Source organism: Amphiprion ocellaris, chromosome 4 (assembly GCF_022539595.1).
Source record: "Amphiprion ocellaris isolate individual 3 ecotype Okinawa chromosome 4, ASM2253959v1, whole genome shotgun sequence".
In the NCBI taxonomy this organism is placed as follows: Eukaryota; Metazoa; Chordata; class Actinopteri; family Pomacentridae; genus Amphiprion; species Amphiprion ocellaris.
In genome coordinates this window covers 15,446,374-15,463,789 of record NC_072769.1, presented here as the reverse complement: position 1 = coordinate 15,463,789, position 17,416 = coordinate 15,446,374, and the positions used below count along the sequence as shown (strand labels likewise).

The window sequence follows — 17,416 nt, the reverse complement described above, 5'->3', positions numbered from 1 at the left end:
ATTACATTCCTCTTATGTCCGCATGAAAATCCTTTCACTACTGAACACAGCAGTTGTGTCAGAAACAAGCCACATCTTGGTATGTTTGCATAGGACTGTAAGTATGTTTTTGACAGTTTTGAAAAGAGATGTGACCACAGAAGCATGACATCTATATCGTATTAGGCACAGTATGTTTCAGCATGTCTGACTACATCTAAAGTAATGCACACAGTGTACATATACTCAGCTTGGTTTAAAAAATAGAATGAAAATGACTCAATCCTGATCCCAAATCTCTCGTACGTGGCTTGTCCAAGTATGTAAAGACATGCTTTTTTAAAAAACCAGACATAGGCCCTCTTCTTTAACAGTTATCCACAGAGAAGAAATACTTGCATTTGCCTCCTATGCTGACAGCTCAAGTATTTAGCATGTTCTACCAAACACCTGAATACTGGTATTTAAGCGCCTATTAACTCAGCTCCTAATGGGACTCCTAATTAGTGCTTTATTGAAGGCAAGTGTAATGCAAAGGTCAAGTAGATATGCTTACACGTGTTATAAAGATGCAGAGAACACCAGCATCAATCAGCAGCAAATCCAGCAACACATTAAAGTGGGTAAAATCCGATGTCAATCGATAAGGGAAACAAAGGGCACCGAAATCTGCAAAATAAGTGAAAAAAAGTGAGGAGGATGCGAGTGAGGGATGGAGAGGAGGAAGAGCGACGAAGGCTAGATTGACTGGAATTACAGTGAGTGCCAGCTAGGCCAGACCAGGCCCAGCTGGTCTCTGTCTGACGAGTGCCTTAATTAAGAGACATGGGGAGAAGCCTTGGAATGGCCACATACACACTGCCAGGAGCCTCTGGAGAGGAAACTGCTAAACAGGCACACTTGTGTGTCTGTGTGGTACACTGCCAACTCTCTCGCACACCCACACACATGCATAACCATCCTCTGGGACCGTGTGAAAAACATTGCCCGGCTATTATTAGGAAACCCTTTGCATACCAGAGCAAGTGTACTAACCCTAAATGTGTGTATCTGTGTGTGTTTGGGGTTCCACCTCTTATCCTGTTGACTGTTAAACTGAACTTCTGATTCCAAAACAGCTCTGCTGCTGCCGCTGCCCACAGAGGACGAGGTGAGCCGAAATGTGAGGGTGGAAAAAAATGGGGACAAGAACGAGGCGAGGGGAGAAAGGGTGATTTTGTGGATCCATGACTGCCTTAGCGCCCCCCCACCCCACCCCGCCACCCCACCCCTTCTTCACTCACGCCTGTTCCTCATCCCAAAAACGTATTAATATTAATACATATCCCTCCAACCTCTTCCCCTCAACTCCTGCATCTACCCCCCCGCCCCCCAAAAAATATCACCACCCTAGGCTACCAGTTAATAAAGCCCTCTTGACGACCCCTCCCAGCCCCCAAAAAACCAAGGAAAGACAATAAAGCGAAAGTTCTCCGGTCAAATAAGAGAACAGAAATTAATATAGTCCCGCGGGACCTCCCTCTGTCCCACTGTCACCCCCCACAATAATTTGATTTCCTATTAAGTGATTGCTTAATTATAATGATTATTATTGGTAATTGTAATTGACATTTTTTTTCTCCTGCTAGTCTCCTCTCTGTCCCTTCCCTCCCGTCATTCTCTTCAGGTCTTCTAAAAAGGACGAGACGGTTGGTAAAAATCCACAAAGGAGCGAAAAGATGCAGAAAATTCGTCCGGCGGAAATCAGACCAAACAGAAAGCCACTTGACAATAAGCTTTGAAAATACTGTTACAGTCTCACACTATACTGTGCGCCTGAACACACCATGTGGGATTAAGGTGTTGAAGCCGCAAAGTTTTATTTAATCATACATGAGCGTGGTTTTGTGTGTTTGCCTCGTTGTCTTATCCCATAGCTTCAGGGCACAATGTCTGCTGCAGGTCTCCTTAGAAAAAAGATTCTCGCTCTCAATGGGATATCCTGGTTAAATAAAGGTTCAAGTAGAAGACAGGGATTCCCTATTCTACTCACCACACACACACACACACACACACACACACACACACACACACACACACACACACACACACACACACACACACACACACACACACACACACACACACACACACACACACACACACACACTAAACTACAGTAGGGACACTCTGGTCTCCAGTTTATTACCCCTTCCTCCAGGCTACAGCTACTGTTTGCAGTAGCTGTAGCAGTTGTGTGCTTTTGCTTTAAAAAAAACAACCAACCTCTCATTCATTTTGACACCTTCGGCACCGAATCTGACATTTTAAAACGACAAAAACACACAAACTACAGCTCAACAGAAGTGCATAAAAAGGCACAATGCTGAAAACCATTTCATTTAACGTCACATTCTTTCTCTATTCGGAACTAAAGACGGTGAAACTTCGTTCCAGTGGGCCAGGGCACGGTTATTGGGCTCACCTCAGGCGTGGTGAGGCTGACACCGGCTCTCACACACACGCACACTTTTGTCTTTAGATGCACACACCTTCACACTCCAACACACACAACACATCCAATGCATCACACCTTCAGTTTCGTTCTAAAATGTCCTATCATTTCTACAACACAAAATATTAAACCATTAAACGTCACAGTCCACAGGAAATATCTTCAATAAGAATCTTGCTTTGTGTTTTTGGAAAAACCTAATTAATGAAAGGCTAATTTAACCCAATTTAAATTGAAAAGCTAAAAAAAATTCTATCCATCAACTGAAGGATGCTGGTTTCAAGACTGATGTGTGTGGTGGAAAATTTAGCCGAAATTTCTTCTCTCCTTAAGATTAAATTTAAATGCTGCCCCTTACTTACTCTGAAGAACAAACAGCCACATTAATACAAATGAGCACCTGCAGCCGCAACCGCAGATGTCTGTGGGTGTTTTTTAGTCAAAGTTTCCAAGAAAAAAAATAGAGAAATTTTCATAGATTATTTTGACAAAGGTTACTTTCAGAAAGGATGGCTCGTCCGGTCCAGATGCAGATAAATGCAGTATAAATAAACTCTACTTATCAGCGCAACAGAAACCAAAGACATTCTAGAGTAGAAGAAGCAAAACTGAAATTGAAATGTGGCTGCAACAAGCAGGACTAATAATTTGATTCATAAGAACCAGAGTTTAAAAAAAACTTTACATTAAAAAATATATATGTATATATAATATATATGTATATATATGTATAAAAATTCAACTGAAATTAAACCTTTACATTTAGATAAAATAAACTATTTTTGCCTGTATTAGATATTCACATTTGACTAGAACCACAAAACAAAATCCAGTGTAAGGTACACAAAATCAATTCATGCCATCATTGTAACAACTCAAACTGCATCAACTTAAAGCTTCAAACGAACCGATTCAAATGTGGCCGACACTTTTCAAATCTGAAATGGCCCACGATACGAAAAACTTGTTTCATTTCACTTGGAAAACATGACGTTGAAACTAGATTTGTGGCTTCGAACAGAGCCACATCAGGTCAAGTATTACAGAGAAGGTTCAACTGTAGAACCGTCCGCTACACACAGACAGGACTGACAGACAGTGCCGGATATCATTTTGTGCAGACAGAAATCCAGCCGTGTTCAAGCCACTCCGAGATCTTAGCCTGGAGACAAACCGTCCCTGACAGACCGACACCGTGGCCGATGCTTTTCAAGGCCTGTCTCATCCACTTTGGCTTTCACACTCTCATCTCTCTCTCCTTCTGTCTGATGCCGAGCTCCACTAGTTGTCCGTCCAACCAGATTTTTTGGATATAAACTCCAGTGTTGCTTCGCGATCGTTCCAGCTTGATCTGAATTTCTACTGCCACATTCCTGCTGTTCTGTTTTCTAGTGTAAACACTCAATTTTTCTAAATTTTTTAAGAGGCCTTTGGGCAAAAGCGGGCAGAAAGTTAAGGCTATGGGAAGGATTCAGCCGTGATAAATTGCCATCGGATATGTTGAGTAGAATAAGATTTAAGGAAAAAATGTATTTATTGCAAATACACTAGAAAAAAAGGTCTTTGAAAGTGAAGGTGAGTTTGTAAGAGCAGTATGAGTCACCCAGTACTATATATTTATATCATTCTAAAAAAAGAAACAGCAATAGCAAATGAGTTACAGGATATCTGCTGATAAGCATGTCCAAAAATGTTTTAAAAAGAGTAAATAAAATCATTCTTGAGTCTAAGGAACAATAAACTATATTTTCAATGATCAAATAGCAGGGTAAAGGTCAAATTTTAAGTTTATGCTGACAAATATAAAAACACAGCCACAGAAAACTGTCAAAAATGAACAAGACTACTCTCAAACAGGGCCGCTTACTGAAGGGATTTTTCATATGACAAAGAAACTGCTGTTTCATTTACTAGATACCAGCTGTCATTACATTTCAGAGGCCGCTGGCATCAAATGATTGTTCAATCACCAGCTTTTTTAAATATGAAAGCATCAAGTTTTCAACTGAATTTCTACAATTTATTTTGCATGCGCTAATATTAGGCCTACACAGTAGTCTCATCTCATTTGCATATCCTCTGTAAAAACTGGATAATACAAGTCAAACTATGGCACAGCGATTTCATGGTGTACGTGTGTGTGTGTGTGTGTGTGTGTGTGTGTGTGTGTGTGTGTGTGTGTGTGTGTGTGTGTGTGTGCCTGTTCAAACACACTGTGTGGTAGTGTGGGTGTGGCGTTACACCTCGTGTGGCACTGGGCAGCCAAGATAAGAGCTGATCCTATCCATGTCTCCCTTCTGCAGCGCTTGCCCGCCCACCCACACACCCATACACACTCAGCCACATACACACACGCACGCACACACATACACACAAACGTCTAGTGCGGTACCAAACATGCCATTGTAATCTCATTTTACAATCCCGATGCCCTGTACATAAACATGCACTCACACGCATAATCAGAGCAATAAACACAGAGAAGCCAGCTAAATCCATATTTCAGATACTGTATAGTGGCACGTGACTTCAGAGTATTCAAAGGCCAACTGGGGTCTCAGACTGCAAGAGGCTGCAGGAAAAAGCTTCAGGCCCAAAGCAGCATCGCATATTCACACAGATCTGAAGCTGAAAATATTTGTACTACTACTTTTTACAAACAATTTTGAGACAAGGAATACATTTTTGCTATGCCTAGGCGATTTAAGCAGCATGACAAGACAAAACAGAGCAGAATGAGAGAAGAGAAGAGAAGAGAAGAGAAGAGAAGAGAAGAGAAGAGAAGAGAAGAGAAGAGAAGAGAAGAGAAGAGAAGAGAAGAGAAGAGAAGAGAAGAGAAGAGAAGAGAAGAGAAGAGAAGAGAAGAGAAGAGAAGAGAAGAGCTTACCTTCCTTTTCTGTGAGATAGACAAAGTTAACCTTAAGGTACAAACACACCAACACACTTGCTTCTCTCTAATTCACCAAGACTTTCAGTGAAGCACACACACACTGACACACACACACACACACACACACTATGATGTGATCGGCCACCCCGATAGCAAGCCAGAGCTGACTCTCTAAGCCTCAAACAAAGTTTGGTGTGCACTGACCAAAACCGAGGGGACAAAAAAAAGCGAAGAAGAGAACTGGGGGGAGCAACAGAGAGAAAAAAAAAGTGTGACCACTGAGCGAAGTTTAACCACTTACGATTCAAGTTTAGCTTCAGCACACCCCGCCTACACCCCGGATTCATTCAGGGGGACGTACACGCACACCACTCCGAGTGGGAGAGGCACTGAGCTGGATTTTAGGAAGCCCTGTTTTCTCTCTCTTGTTCCGTCTGGTTGCTGCTGCATAGCTGCCGGACAGGCAGACGGCCCTTGCTCATCCCCCTTTTCTCTACTATCTTTTCTCTTTTCACTTATCCGATGTCCTTACACATCCACCCACTAACAGCCGCCCCTTACGGCCAGGTGACAGATACCCACTGGGGCTGCGTGAGCGCATGTGTGTCCGTGTATTTGATAAAAAACATATTTGAGGGGCTGAGAACAGATTAGATGGTAAAAGTATGTGAACAAGTGACACCATGTAGGAGAGAGACAGAATGAGAAAGAGGATGAAAGGATTCAATTTCTGTAGGCGAGAGGGGGAGACTAAGTGTAGTGAATGTGATTTGATGGTGATGCTGAGATGGGGTTTAGGCGTACAAATACTATTAGTCACTGCTGTGCAAACCAGTTACTCGGACACACACACACACACACACACACACACACACACACACACACACACACACACACACACACACACACACACACACACACACACACACACACACACACACACACACACACACACACACACACACACACACACACACACACACACACACACACACACACACACACACACACACACACACACACACAACTGTGAAACCACATGCGAGCCTCCCAGGCTACAGAAGTCAACTCACAACATGGCATATAAAAAACAGAAATCAATCTTTATATTTGAAGCCCTGGGTTATGGATGTAATGGTTATTGGCGTCATAAAAATTCAACCACCCGTATCTCAGTGATCTAAGATTGGCCTTCTTCTCTCTGGATCTCTTTGGCAAATAAAAAGGGTATGTGAATCTAATTCACAAAAGAAAACATTTCAGCATACCATCTTGTTCTCAAACAGTATTGAAGAGAAGAATGATGATCACACAGTAGGTACTATATTAAATGTCATACTAAGCTGTGAAGTCAATATATATGTACTGCCTGATGGGTAATATTGGAATGGGACTGACAATTAATCCTTACAAAGACAAAACTTTTATCAAAGATTGAATGCTCACGATTTAATCAATGGTCAATAGCCATATTCACAATATTCTAATCGCACCCCCATTAGGTTGTGATCAGCTCCCTCATTTCCCTTTCATTTCCCACAGTGCATTGCGTTGTTATAACAGATCAACAGCATTTTAGCGCACATACTGTGAACAGACTGAAAGGTTGTAGAAACACAGATTTTTAATAAATTTTCTTCGCATTATCAGTTTTGTCATCAGATGATGTCCAAGAAAGTCACACCGATATGGTCTTTGTTTCAGGTGAGGTGAACCACCTCTAAAAACCCTGCAGAAGACTCTAGCCAGACTTGTCTCTGACTTTTCGTTCCAAGCTCATTTATCCCAACTGATGATGTAAAGATAAAAAAGGGGCACACATTTACATTTCAAATATATATTTTTTAAAAGGCTTGGTAGTTTGCAAAAGCTGCTGCGTATTGCAGTTTTGGCAAGCATTATTCAGAAAATTGTGAACAATGTATTTGGAATTAGTTTCAGAGGTGGATTAATACACATTTGTTTATTTGGGAGTATTTACAGCAGCAGGTCTGACAGAATATAAATTACAATGCCCCTGTTTGTAGTAATGAATGAACAGGAAGCAGTATGACTCAATGATGTGTTTTTAACAGTTTTCAAATATACATGGCACAGAAATATGAGCTTCATCAAGCTTTGGATACAAAGACAAAAGAAGCAGTTCATTATTGTCTTTTTGTCTTTTTCAGGGATTTTCGACAATGAGCAATAATACATTTTAGAATTTTTCTTTCTGGGGTGAAGACACAACATACTCAAGTCTGGCTTTGAATTAGTGAGCAGTGTAGAACTGGGGCACAGTTCCAGACTACTGAGGCTCGTCCCTTAATTTCCTTGCCTTTATTTCCTTTTTTTTTTTGGACAAAGCCCTCCCCCATTCCCCTCACTTTAAGACCCCTTCCACACCACACCCATGACCCCCCATGTGCAGACATGAGGTCAAGCTCCAAAGATCACAGAGAGAAGCCAGACAAGAGTGAGGGAGAGAGAAAGACAGAGCCCTAAAATCCTCCTTTCCTCCCAAAACCAGGCCAAAAATCTCAAGCCTTCCCACCAGCTCCAGACCCCCTCCTTTAGCTCAGTTGTGTGTCGAGGAGGCAGTGGGCACTCTTGCAGAAACATCAGCCCAGGGAAATTCAAATGAGGAAGGAACGGTGAGAGAGACACAGAGAGAGGGAGAGCAGGAGAGAGCGCACAATAGTGAGAAAATAGGATAAAAGAATGAGATGGGAGAGTGTTAGGTAGGAGGGAGGAGGAGGAGGAGGGAGCTGGAGAGGTTGCTGAGGCTGCAGGTTAAGATAATGTGTAGATCTGAAGAGATTTGCAGGGAACATTTTTATTCATTTTTTGATTACTCCCATCTCTCCCGACCTCCCCTCCCTCTCCCCTCCTGCATTGTTGTTTCTCCGTTTGTTTGTTTTTGGCATTAGCGTTATGACTGTTGGTATCCATGTGTATGTACACATGCATGCTGATTAGAACGGGAATATTTTAGAAACACGCTTGCACAAGCCCGCGCACACATAGCAATACATAATGCACGCAAACATACTTAAAGATGCATCAGGGAAGCGAGCGACTGGGCAGACGGTGCTAGGAATGCTAAGAGCTTACAAGTTCATAAACATGCAGACACAGATGATGCATATGTACAGACAAAGGTGCACTCACACAGATTGTTCACAGTGCAGCCCATCGTTGTGCCCACTCCTTATCAAAGCGCTGCAGGTAGACTAAGTGTTCTGAATGATTTGGATCATACAGAATTACTCACTGATTCTATTCTTCTGATCACACACATTGAAAGGCACAAAAAATAGATCACAAAAGGGCTAAACATTGCTCAGTGCGCCCAGTAGACACACAGAAACAAAGACACACCTTCGTTGCTGTCGGACCCTCCTTCCAGGTTGAGTGAAATGGATTGGTCTCCATCCTGTTTCCCTCGACCCAGGATCATCCAGTTCTCCAGAGCGTCCGAATCGGATGAATCGGATGAAGAAGACGAATCAGACTCAGATTTGGATTCTACGTCTTCTGAATCAGATTCTGAGCTGCTGGAGTCCACAGTTACCGTTGCACCCAGACCCCTCTTCTGGGTTTCCTAAGATGATCAAATAGCAAACATCATATATTACTCAACTATACAAAACTTCATTTTCTCAAACTACTAACTACCTATGAATACAAAAGTGAAAAAAAAACCCTGGGAGTCAATCTGTGTAAATTGGACTGACATGTTGGGCCTTTGTCAAACATTTTCGCCTCATTCCCAGATTTCCAGCATTAAATCTTTGGACAACACTCTGATACAGCAGCTAGTCATTTCACTAGCATTGCTGCATGCTCTACTGGCTGCTACAGCTCAACATGTGCAACAGCAATCATTCAGCTAGCTGGAACTGGCCACTGGACAGCAGCCTGACAAACTAGTGAGCGGAGCTATAAATGCAGAGTAAAAGCAACACAAAACGTCCCAACTGGGAGACATTAGGCACCGAGCATAGAGGACAGAACTCGGGTATTTCCAGCCGATTACAAAGAATCCCAGCTTCACTAAAGAATGACTCTTGCCATGTTAAAGGCAAGTTCACAATATTTAAAAACGAAAGACTGGTGTAAACACTGAAACCGTTTTGCTTGCTGTAATCACTGCTGCTGTACATTAAACATCGCCTCCTAATGAATTTTCTATGAAAGTGATGGGAGGTGAACCCTTCTGTTGATGCTCTGTCCAGCAATATATTAAAATGTTTTATCTGAAGCTAACACGAGGCTACTGCAGTTTTAGTTAGTCAAGTTAGATTCATTGTAAAATGAAATTCCCTCTTGAACACAAGGACAAACAGCTGCAAGCCAAACCTGCTTCAGTGATCATAGGGACAACTGTGAACGGGGTTACTGTCATTACTAGTCCCTTGTAAATATCTTTAACAACATTCAACCAGGGTTTCTCAGCTGGATTATGACTGAGAAACTTTGATTGTACATTGGGATATATCTCACTTGGTTCTTTATAATAGAGAAGGACAGGAAATGGTAATCAAAAGTCCACTAATGAACGTAATTATATCCAAATATTATGGCTGTAGTGCTATATTTTTAACCACTTATGGACCCAGGATGCAACAGCATTGCAGTATCACAGCTTCACCTGGTTGTACTTCAGTATGAAAACCCTTTGTGCCATTAATCCCCTCTGTCTTCATTCATTCTGAATGCAAACATTGCAAATCTTTTTGTTCATTTTGTCAGATAATGGAGTGATCTTTTGTCTACCTGATGTGCCGGTGTAGAAGTCTGCGGCTGGTGCAGGCCATGACCCTTCAACGCACAGACACCTTCATCATCATCTTCCGCAGTGTCATCAGAGATGGAGATGACATCAGGGCCGGAGTCAATCACAATGACCTCCTCCAAACACGACGATTTTGACTTCTGACCTTTGAAGTCAATTTTCCTCTTCTGCTGTTTGTCCTGGTTCTCTCCCTTTTTCTTCTTCAGATGTTGCTGCAACTTGCTGTAAATAGGTGATGGAGGCTTGATTTCTCTCCCTGGTTTCAGCTCTTCAGCATCATTTCTTTGTTTCTGGCTGTCCTGGTGCTCTCGGTCGGGTTCCCTCTCCTCCCCATCCTCCTGCTCCTCCAACTCCCCAGGATTGGAGGAGTAATGCAACTGGCTGTAGAGACGAAACTCCAGCTCACTGTTGGCCTCTGACCCGTCAGAGTCTCCTTCATCTTCTTGATAGAGGTCATCCTCCAACTCCTCTCGGTCCTGGTAGGTACAGTACATCTCCCCAAAACACGCTCAGTACATGCACACACATGCACACACTTCACCAGAACACACACCTGGGGAGACGGTGACTTCAGAGGCAGAAGCCAACTGCAGGGAATAAACACACAAAACCAAGATATTACAGTTTTCACAGTCAATTAGTATTTCAGTGCAACCTAAAGGAACTCCTGCTACAACATCAATGCAACACTGAATTAAAATTTATTAAGGAACAAACAACTCTTTTAAACATAAAGCAAATAAAATTTCATTCAAACAGGCTGCAATAAATGACTATTAAACTTGCCATTTGGTCTATAAAAAGGTTGAATAATACACTTAACTATTGGCTTCCATCATAGTTTTCTGAAGCTCAAAGTGACATCTGCAATTGAATTATTTTTTCCAACCAACAGTCAAAATCCAGAGATATAGAGATCACAATCACACAAGTCAAAGACAGGTAAGAAATCCTTAAAACTGAATAGCTTAAAATTAGGTAATGTTCAGCATTATTGCTTAAAAACTGAGTTGAAGAATTAATCAATCATTAAAATAGTTGATTCATTTTACATTTTTTCTGAATTAATTTATCTGCATCAACTTATTAACTAATCATTTCAGCTCTAAAGGCATTTTCTAATTTATTTCCTATTGCTGAAGTAGCCACCAGTTACTCTCACTAATACTATTAAGTAGCTTCAGGTCGATAATGCACAGCAGTGGTGTTATTAAATGTTCATGCAGTTTAAAGCATGGACTATTTTTATGTCTTGTGCAGTCAGAAGCTGCACCGCCTCAGGTCTCGTGTCGAGAGTCAGCTCCTCCACATTTTATTCAGAAACCATGTTTTTGGAAAATCAGAACTAGAAGACAACAACAAATAAAGATGGATTTACTTAAAATACATGGCATGGCCACAAAATAATAAATCCAAATTAAAATCAGCATCATTAAGGTTTGTTGTTCAAATGTCAATTATCTGCAATTCCTGATACAGGGTTTGTTTTTAAGGCAAAACAACTAATACGGATCCAATATAATAGCTGGTTTTAATTTTTCCTATTCAAAATCAGCATACCTTCCAATTTGTATACTTTACTTTTCATATATTTGACACTGTTTGGCCACATCTGGCTCAATCAACCAATACCACAACAGTATATCCGACTGGTAGGCCGAGATTATTTCTAGGATTGTTTGTTATTTTCTTCTACAATGACCACATGAGCCATCTATAGTACTGAAGAATTGAAGTGGACACAGGCCAAGGTCAATTACAGGAAACTTGAGTCTTGTTCTGAAAACCATAAGGCCTGTTTAACAAAGCTGAAAGAACACGGCTCAGCTGCAGCAAGATTCTTTTTTAACCTGTAGACTTTTACATTAGTGCTGATAGGATACAGCTTAGATCCAAGTTCATCATCTGTCAGGTGATGATTTCAACACATAACACGACATTAACTGGACCTCACTTTGAATGATTGTGACAGAAATTGTTAAATGATCTACTTCACCCTGCAAGACACACAGTGTTGTTAATTTTCTCAGTCTCCCTGTGTGTGTATGCGTTTTTACTAACACACACACACACACACACACTCACTCACACACACTGGATGGAGAAGGGGCACCGGCCCATTGCTCTGTCCAGTCCTGCGTGTCTGTGCCATGATGGCTGGAGATGATTGGCTCCCAGGCCGCACACACTGCATAAACGCCACGGTACACGGTCACAAGCCGGCCACCAGGGATTAAAGGGACAGAAAGTAGAGTCTTACCGGATGGCATGGGGCGACAGTTGTGTGTTAAAAGTTTCAGCAGCACACAGGGACTGGGAGCTGACAAATGACAGACTGTGTTTTACAGTGGTGGAGTTTAATGTACTGCACTTAAAGCCCTGGTACAGTCATGGTCCACCAACACAGGTGATTTCCCTTAATCTGCCTAATTAAAGCCCTGCTCAGGACTGTGTGGACGCTACTGTCAACTCTGTCTATTATGGTGGGGCAACTCAATTGCATCATGCAAAGACAGCTTTTCCACAGAAACATGTTGACATGTCCTAGAAAAAAGCTCAGGTCAGTGGTAGCTGAATTTAGTTTTAGGGTCTTCAACCTGATGCTTACAAACTGTCCTGACTTACTGACATAAATGAACAGAACATAGTCATTATGAATGTCATTAATCAGGGATAAGTATGGAGCAAAGATTTTTAGGATGGAAGTGTAATGTTTCCGTACTTTACGACAAGTCAAAATATCTGCAATAAAGAAAAGCAAATGCAGTTTGACGAACTCACAAAATTCACACCGTACCTCTGCCTAATATCAACCTAAGCAGAGGTGACTGAATATTACTACTTTATACTACCTAATACTTCTATTCAATTACATTCCAGGAACAAAATACTTTTCAAACCACTTACCTGATCCATCCTTATAATCACTAGCTTAGATTCAAATTGTAATTCCACAAACAAAGTCTGTAATCATTATATAAAATTGGAGGCCATGCTATAGACCAAACTACTATGATACACGAAGGATTCACGAGATATAGATCAGTGGTACAAACCTAACACTTGCCTTTCTCCATGAGTTTATCTACGAGTTACCATTTCCAAAACCTCCTGGCTTGTCTTTTGGAGAGAATTAGCCATTCTAATAATAGTGTTTATTTATGGGCAAATGTTCCACCAAAACAAGGTGGGTAATGGAATGTTGTTTTTCTCTTCACTGTCTATAAAGCTTGCTCAGAGGGAACCCTTAGATTTGTTGGGGTTTCTCTCCTCTTTAATATTCTATAGTCTTCACATGACAGTTTGAAGTGCCTTAAGATAATGTATATTCTGACTTGGCACTGTATAAATAAAACCGAATTTATTTGAAATACATGTATAAGTTACACATGTATAAAGTTACTCCACTTGACTGACATTAAAGTAATGCTTACATGTACACGTATGACTGTTACAACTCAATAATAATAACAACTAATGTATGTTTTAATTGTAATCAATAAATGCTAGTTTTATTGACTTGCAGAAGTGAATATTATAAATCTGTGTAAAGTTTTCTGCATGTGTAGTTGCAAGACCTGCAACGATTTGTTTGCCAACTATCAACATAATTAATTAACTATTTTTATTATTGATTAATTTATTTGTGTATTCCAGCTTCTTAAATGTTAGTGTTTTTATTCTTCTTCTTTCTTCCTCTATGACAGTATACTGTATATCTTTAGGTTGTGGACAAAACGGGATATCTGAGACATTTGTCATCTTGAACTTTGGGAAACAATGCTGTTTCTGCTTTTTCCAGGACAAACTACTCAAGAAAATAATCAGATTAACAGACAATTAATATAACCGTTATTTACAGCGCTAGCAGTAACAATATGCTGCTTATGACATGATTATATCATCACCTGTGTTTTTAGTACGCGTGTTAATGTCATTCATTGATCTTGGAAGACTTCAGGATGAAATCAACTGATAAACGTACTGATTTGAAAGTGTTGTGCTGACTTGTCCGTTGACTGTTCAAGAAAACACAATCAGGGCGGAGAAAATAGTCCCAAACAGACAGTATAACGACTGCACTACAACGACAAGCAAAACGCCAGAAATCTCAGTTTGATAACTGCCCCGCGCCTCCAGTTAGCTTAGTGTTAGCCCCGGCTAGCTAAATGCTAACGAGTTAGCAGAGTGTAGCAGACGTTAGCTCTTTAGCAAACTACCCTTATATGAGTAAACATTAGCTCGTCTCGAAACACAAATTAACACGGGGAAACTGTCGCTGTGTGGTGGGCATTAAGAGTTATTTCCACATGTCGATGTTAGCATGTGTCCCTCCTGTCTGTCCACGTGTTTATAAGCAGCACAGCAGCCGGTCGGATGTAAACAATGGAGCACTTTAGTCCCAGACACACATGAAGGAAAGCAAATAAATAGAGATGAAGTATCCCTATACAAAGCTGCCACTGTGTGAGTTTAATATTTAATGTCAGTAAGCGTAGGCTCACCTTTACCATCAAATTGGAGAGGTTCAGGTGTCCGAGCTGCTCTTTCGCTTCCAGCCAGAAGGAGAAACACAAACAGCTTCCGGGTTTGTCCGAGGAAAATGAGTTGGCCGACCGTAACGTTTCACTCCGTCAGCCAAAGCAGCGATTATAGGGATGTTTGAAACAGTGCAACGAAGCGCCAGCCAGAAAGCTAAAGTGTCAGACTGGATTTTAGGATTTTAGTCGGCCCAAGACCCACCCAGCGCTGATAATTTTTAAAAACAGTCTTCTTCACAACTTATTTTGCAGTCCGGTGTCAGTTTGTTGACCAATCTTTGCGAGATGTGTGAAAACTTTCTGAACAATTGTCTCCCTCCCAAACTCACAATGTTTAACTGTTAGCTGAGGAAGGTAAACTGCATTTCAGCATTTTTAAATCCCCAAATTTTGTGTCAAAAATTATGATTTGACCCTAATATTCCCAGTAGTAGTTTTGGCTCCGAAATCTGTCCAATGAAATAGGCCTATACCAATGTGATGTCAGTGTGATGTTTGCACACCTAGTTTTGATCTAATTACCTAACTAGATCATAATCCTTTAATTTTCTGAAATAAAAACAGTCTGTTGTTTTGCTCTGATTTAATCCCCTGTAGATTATAATGATATAATATCCTGATATAAAAGGAGTACATAGAGTCCTTCTAAAATGACAGGGTTATCAGTATCACTTTCATTGTTATCATTCCTTGCATAATACTATACAACTTACAACTTATCACATGCAACACTGAAGTCCTGGGCTTTTGATTACAACCTCAACATCAATCACCACAATAAGACTCAATCATGACATCTGCAAATCAGAAATATTGCTAAGTTCAAACCAGTGCTCCAGAAAAACATTGATGAACAGCATATCCAGGCCCTTATATTCTTCCACTTGGACTATTGTAACTCACTATTCACTTGCCTTAACGATGCAGCAATTGCTGATTTACAGTTAATTCAAAACTCAGCAGCAAGACTACTCACAAATACTTGTCACAGGTAACACATTACTCCAGTCTTGGCTGAAATACAGTGGCTCTTCATTCGTTTCTGAATTCAATTTAAAATTCTCTTGATTACCTTTGAAACTTTTACATGGTCTGGTTCCAGTCTACATCTTGGAACTTTTAACCCCTTATTCTGCACCTAAACCCCTGAGATCCTTCAGATCAGAGAATCAATTACTGGTAAAAATTTCACGGTCGAGCCTTAAAACAAAGGGGGACTCTCATTCTTACCAGCTCCAACACTGTGGGCCAACCTCCCCCTTACAGTCAGAACAGCTCCGTTCAAAAGAGTCACCTGTACAGAAAGACATTTGTAATGTTTCATCATTTTCTAGTGTTTTATTATTGCCCTTTTAATGATTGCTGTCCGTACTAATGTTCTTTCTTTTAATGTTTTGTTGCTGCTTTTTAAGGATCTGTACATTTTAATGTTTTGTCAAGAATCCTGTAATTCCAGTTTTGAAACGTGCTATAGAATTACAGTGATTGTTATTATTATTACTATTATTATTATTATCATTATTGGCAATAACCCAACTTCATACAGTTTGAGGTGTTGTTCAGACTACAGTGACATAAAAAAACGTTCTGTTTTCGTAGAACCAATCTTGAAAATAAAAGATGTGGATTGTGCTGGCAGCCAAAAGGTTGGAGATACTGGTGATGTAGGCAGTGGCATCCCTGTTCCACGTCTCCTTTCCCATTAAATACAGCACTTATTAATACTTGCAAGAAAACAAGTAATCTGAATAACAGTACTAGCTGAGTTCTATTGTTATGCAAAATATTTTCAAGTTATGGTGGATATCCTTTGTGCTCAGAGAATACCCTGAAACTACATTACTGTGAACTGTGTGCGCCTCGTCTGATTATAAAACATCATTATCAAAGTTGACAGTGAATAGTCAGCTGGGCTGCTTTAATTCCAAGACATCATATTTCTTCCTGCAGACAAAAGATCTAGCAGGACTGGATACTGTTTGTCACCACAGACTATTCTCCCTCTGATGAATGCTTCCTCAAAAAAGCACAAATATTAGCTATGAAATGTCAGAATATGTACATGAGTGCACTGGGTGTATGCATGCATGTCTGAGTGACTAGTATGGACCTTCAGGCCTGCACTATTATTACATGTTGATGGGAATGTAAATCCATATGTAAATGTAATTCAACAGACTGGCTATCGCCATCAGTCATATTTATAACATGTAGCATACAGCAAAATTATGCCATCCTGCCTCTCATGCAGACTGTGTAACATTAACATCCATCTTTTTCTCTCCTTCATATCAAGAGAATAATTGTGAACTCCATATATCCAACTATAACCGTTGCCATCATAATAATAGCGAGTGAATGGTGTTATGATAGGGAATCAGAGGGTGAATGCCATCTGATTCGCGAGGTTTCCCCATGCGTGTCATCACAGGAAAGGCCATCACAGAGTTGGATTGTTTCCTTCCAAAGGTTAGACTGAACCTCATGTCACAACACTATCTCCTCTTTTGACCCATGTGCACATCTGACAAACACACACTTGGTCACATGTGCATCACTTCAGAAAACACTATACTGACTTTTATTAATTTTCTGGAGACTATCCATAACTAAACCTAACCTTGAAACTCGTCTTACCCTTAAAGTTTGATGATTTACATTATGTGGATTTGCTTTTTGTTCCCAAAAGGAAGAGATTTAGGTCCCCGCACCATTAGTAATACCTAGATCAC

The 17,416-nt window shown here is 40.6% G+C and overlaps 1 protein-coding gene across 2 annotated transcripts in view; it reads right to left on the bottom strand.

Annotated features, from left to right (window-relative positions):
- zcchc7 (zinc finger, CCHC domain containing 7) overlaps window positions 1–14,776 on the bottom strand; it is a 52,397-nt gene extending 37,621 nt beyond the window's left edge. Inside the window, exons 1-3 of one of the 2 annotated variants that reach the window (XM_023269184.3) lie at window positions 14,649–14,776; window positions 10,125–10,730; window positions 8,727–8,949 (exon numbers count right to left, since the gene is read on the bottom strand). In XM_023269184.3, the coding sequence (XP_023124952.2) occupies window positions 8,727–8,949; window positions 10,125–10,637 (736 nt within the window). In that variant the 5' untranslated portion in view covers window positions 10,638–10,730; window positions 14,649–14,776. The remainder of the gene's footprint in view (window positions 1–8,726; window positions 8,950–10,124; window positions 10,731–14,648) is intronic. The other variant, XM_023269185.3, reaches the window with a different exon arrangement.
- Between the last annotated feature and the right edge of the window lie 2,640 nt (window positions 14,777–17,416).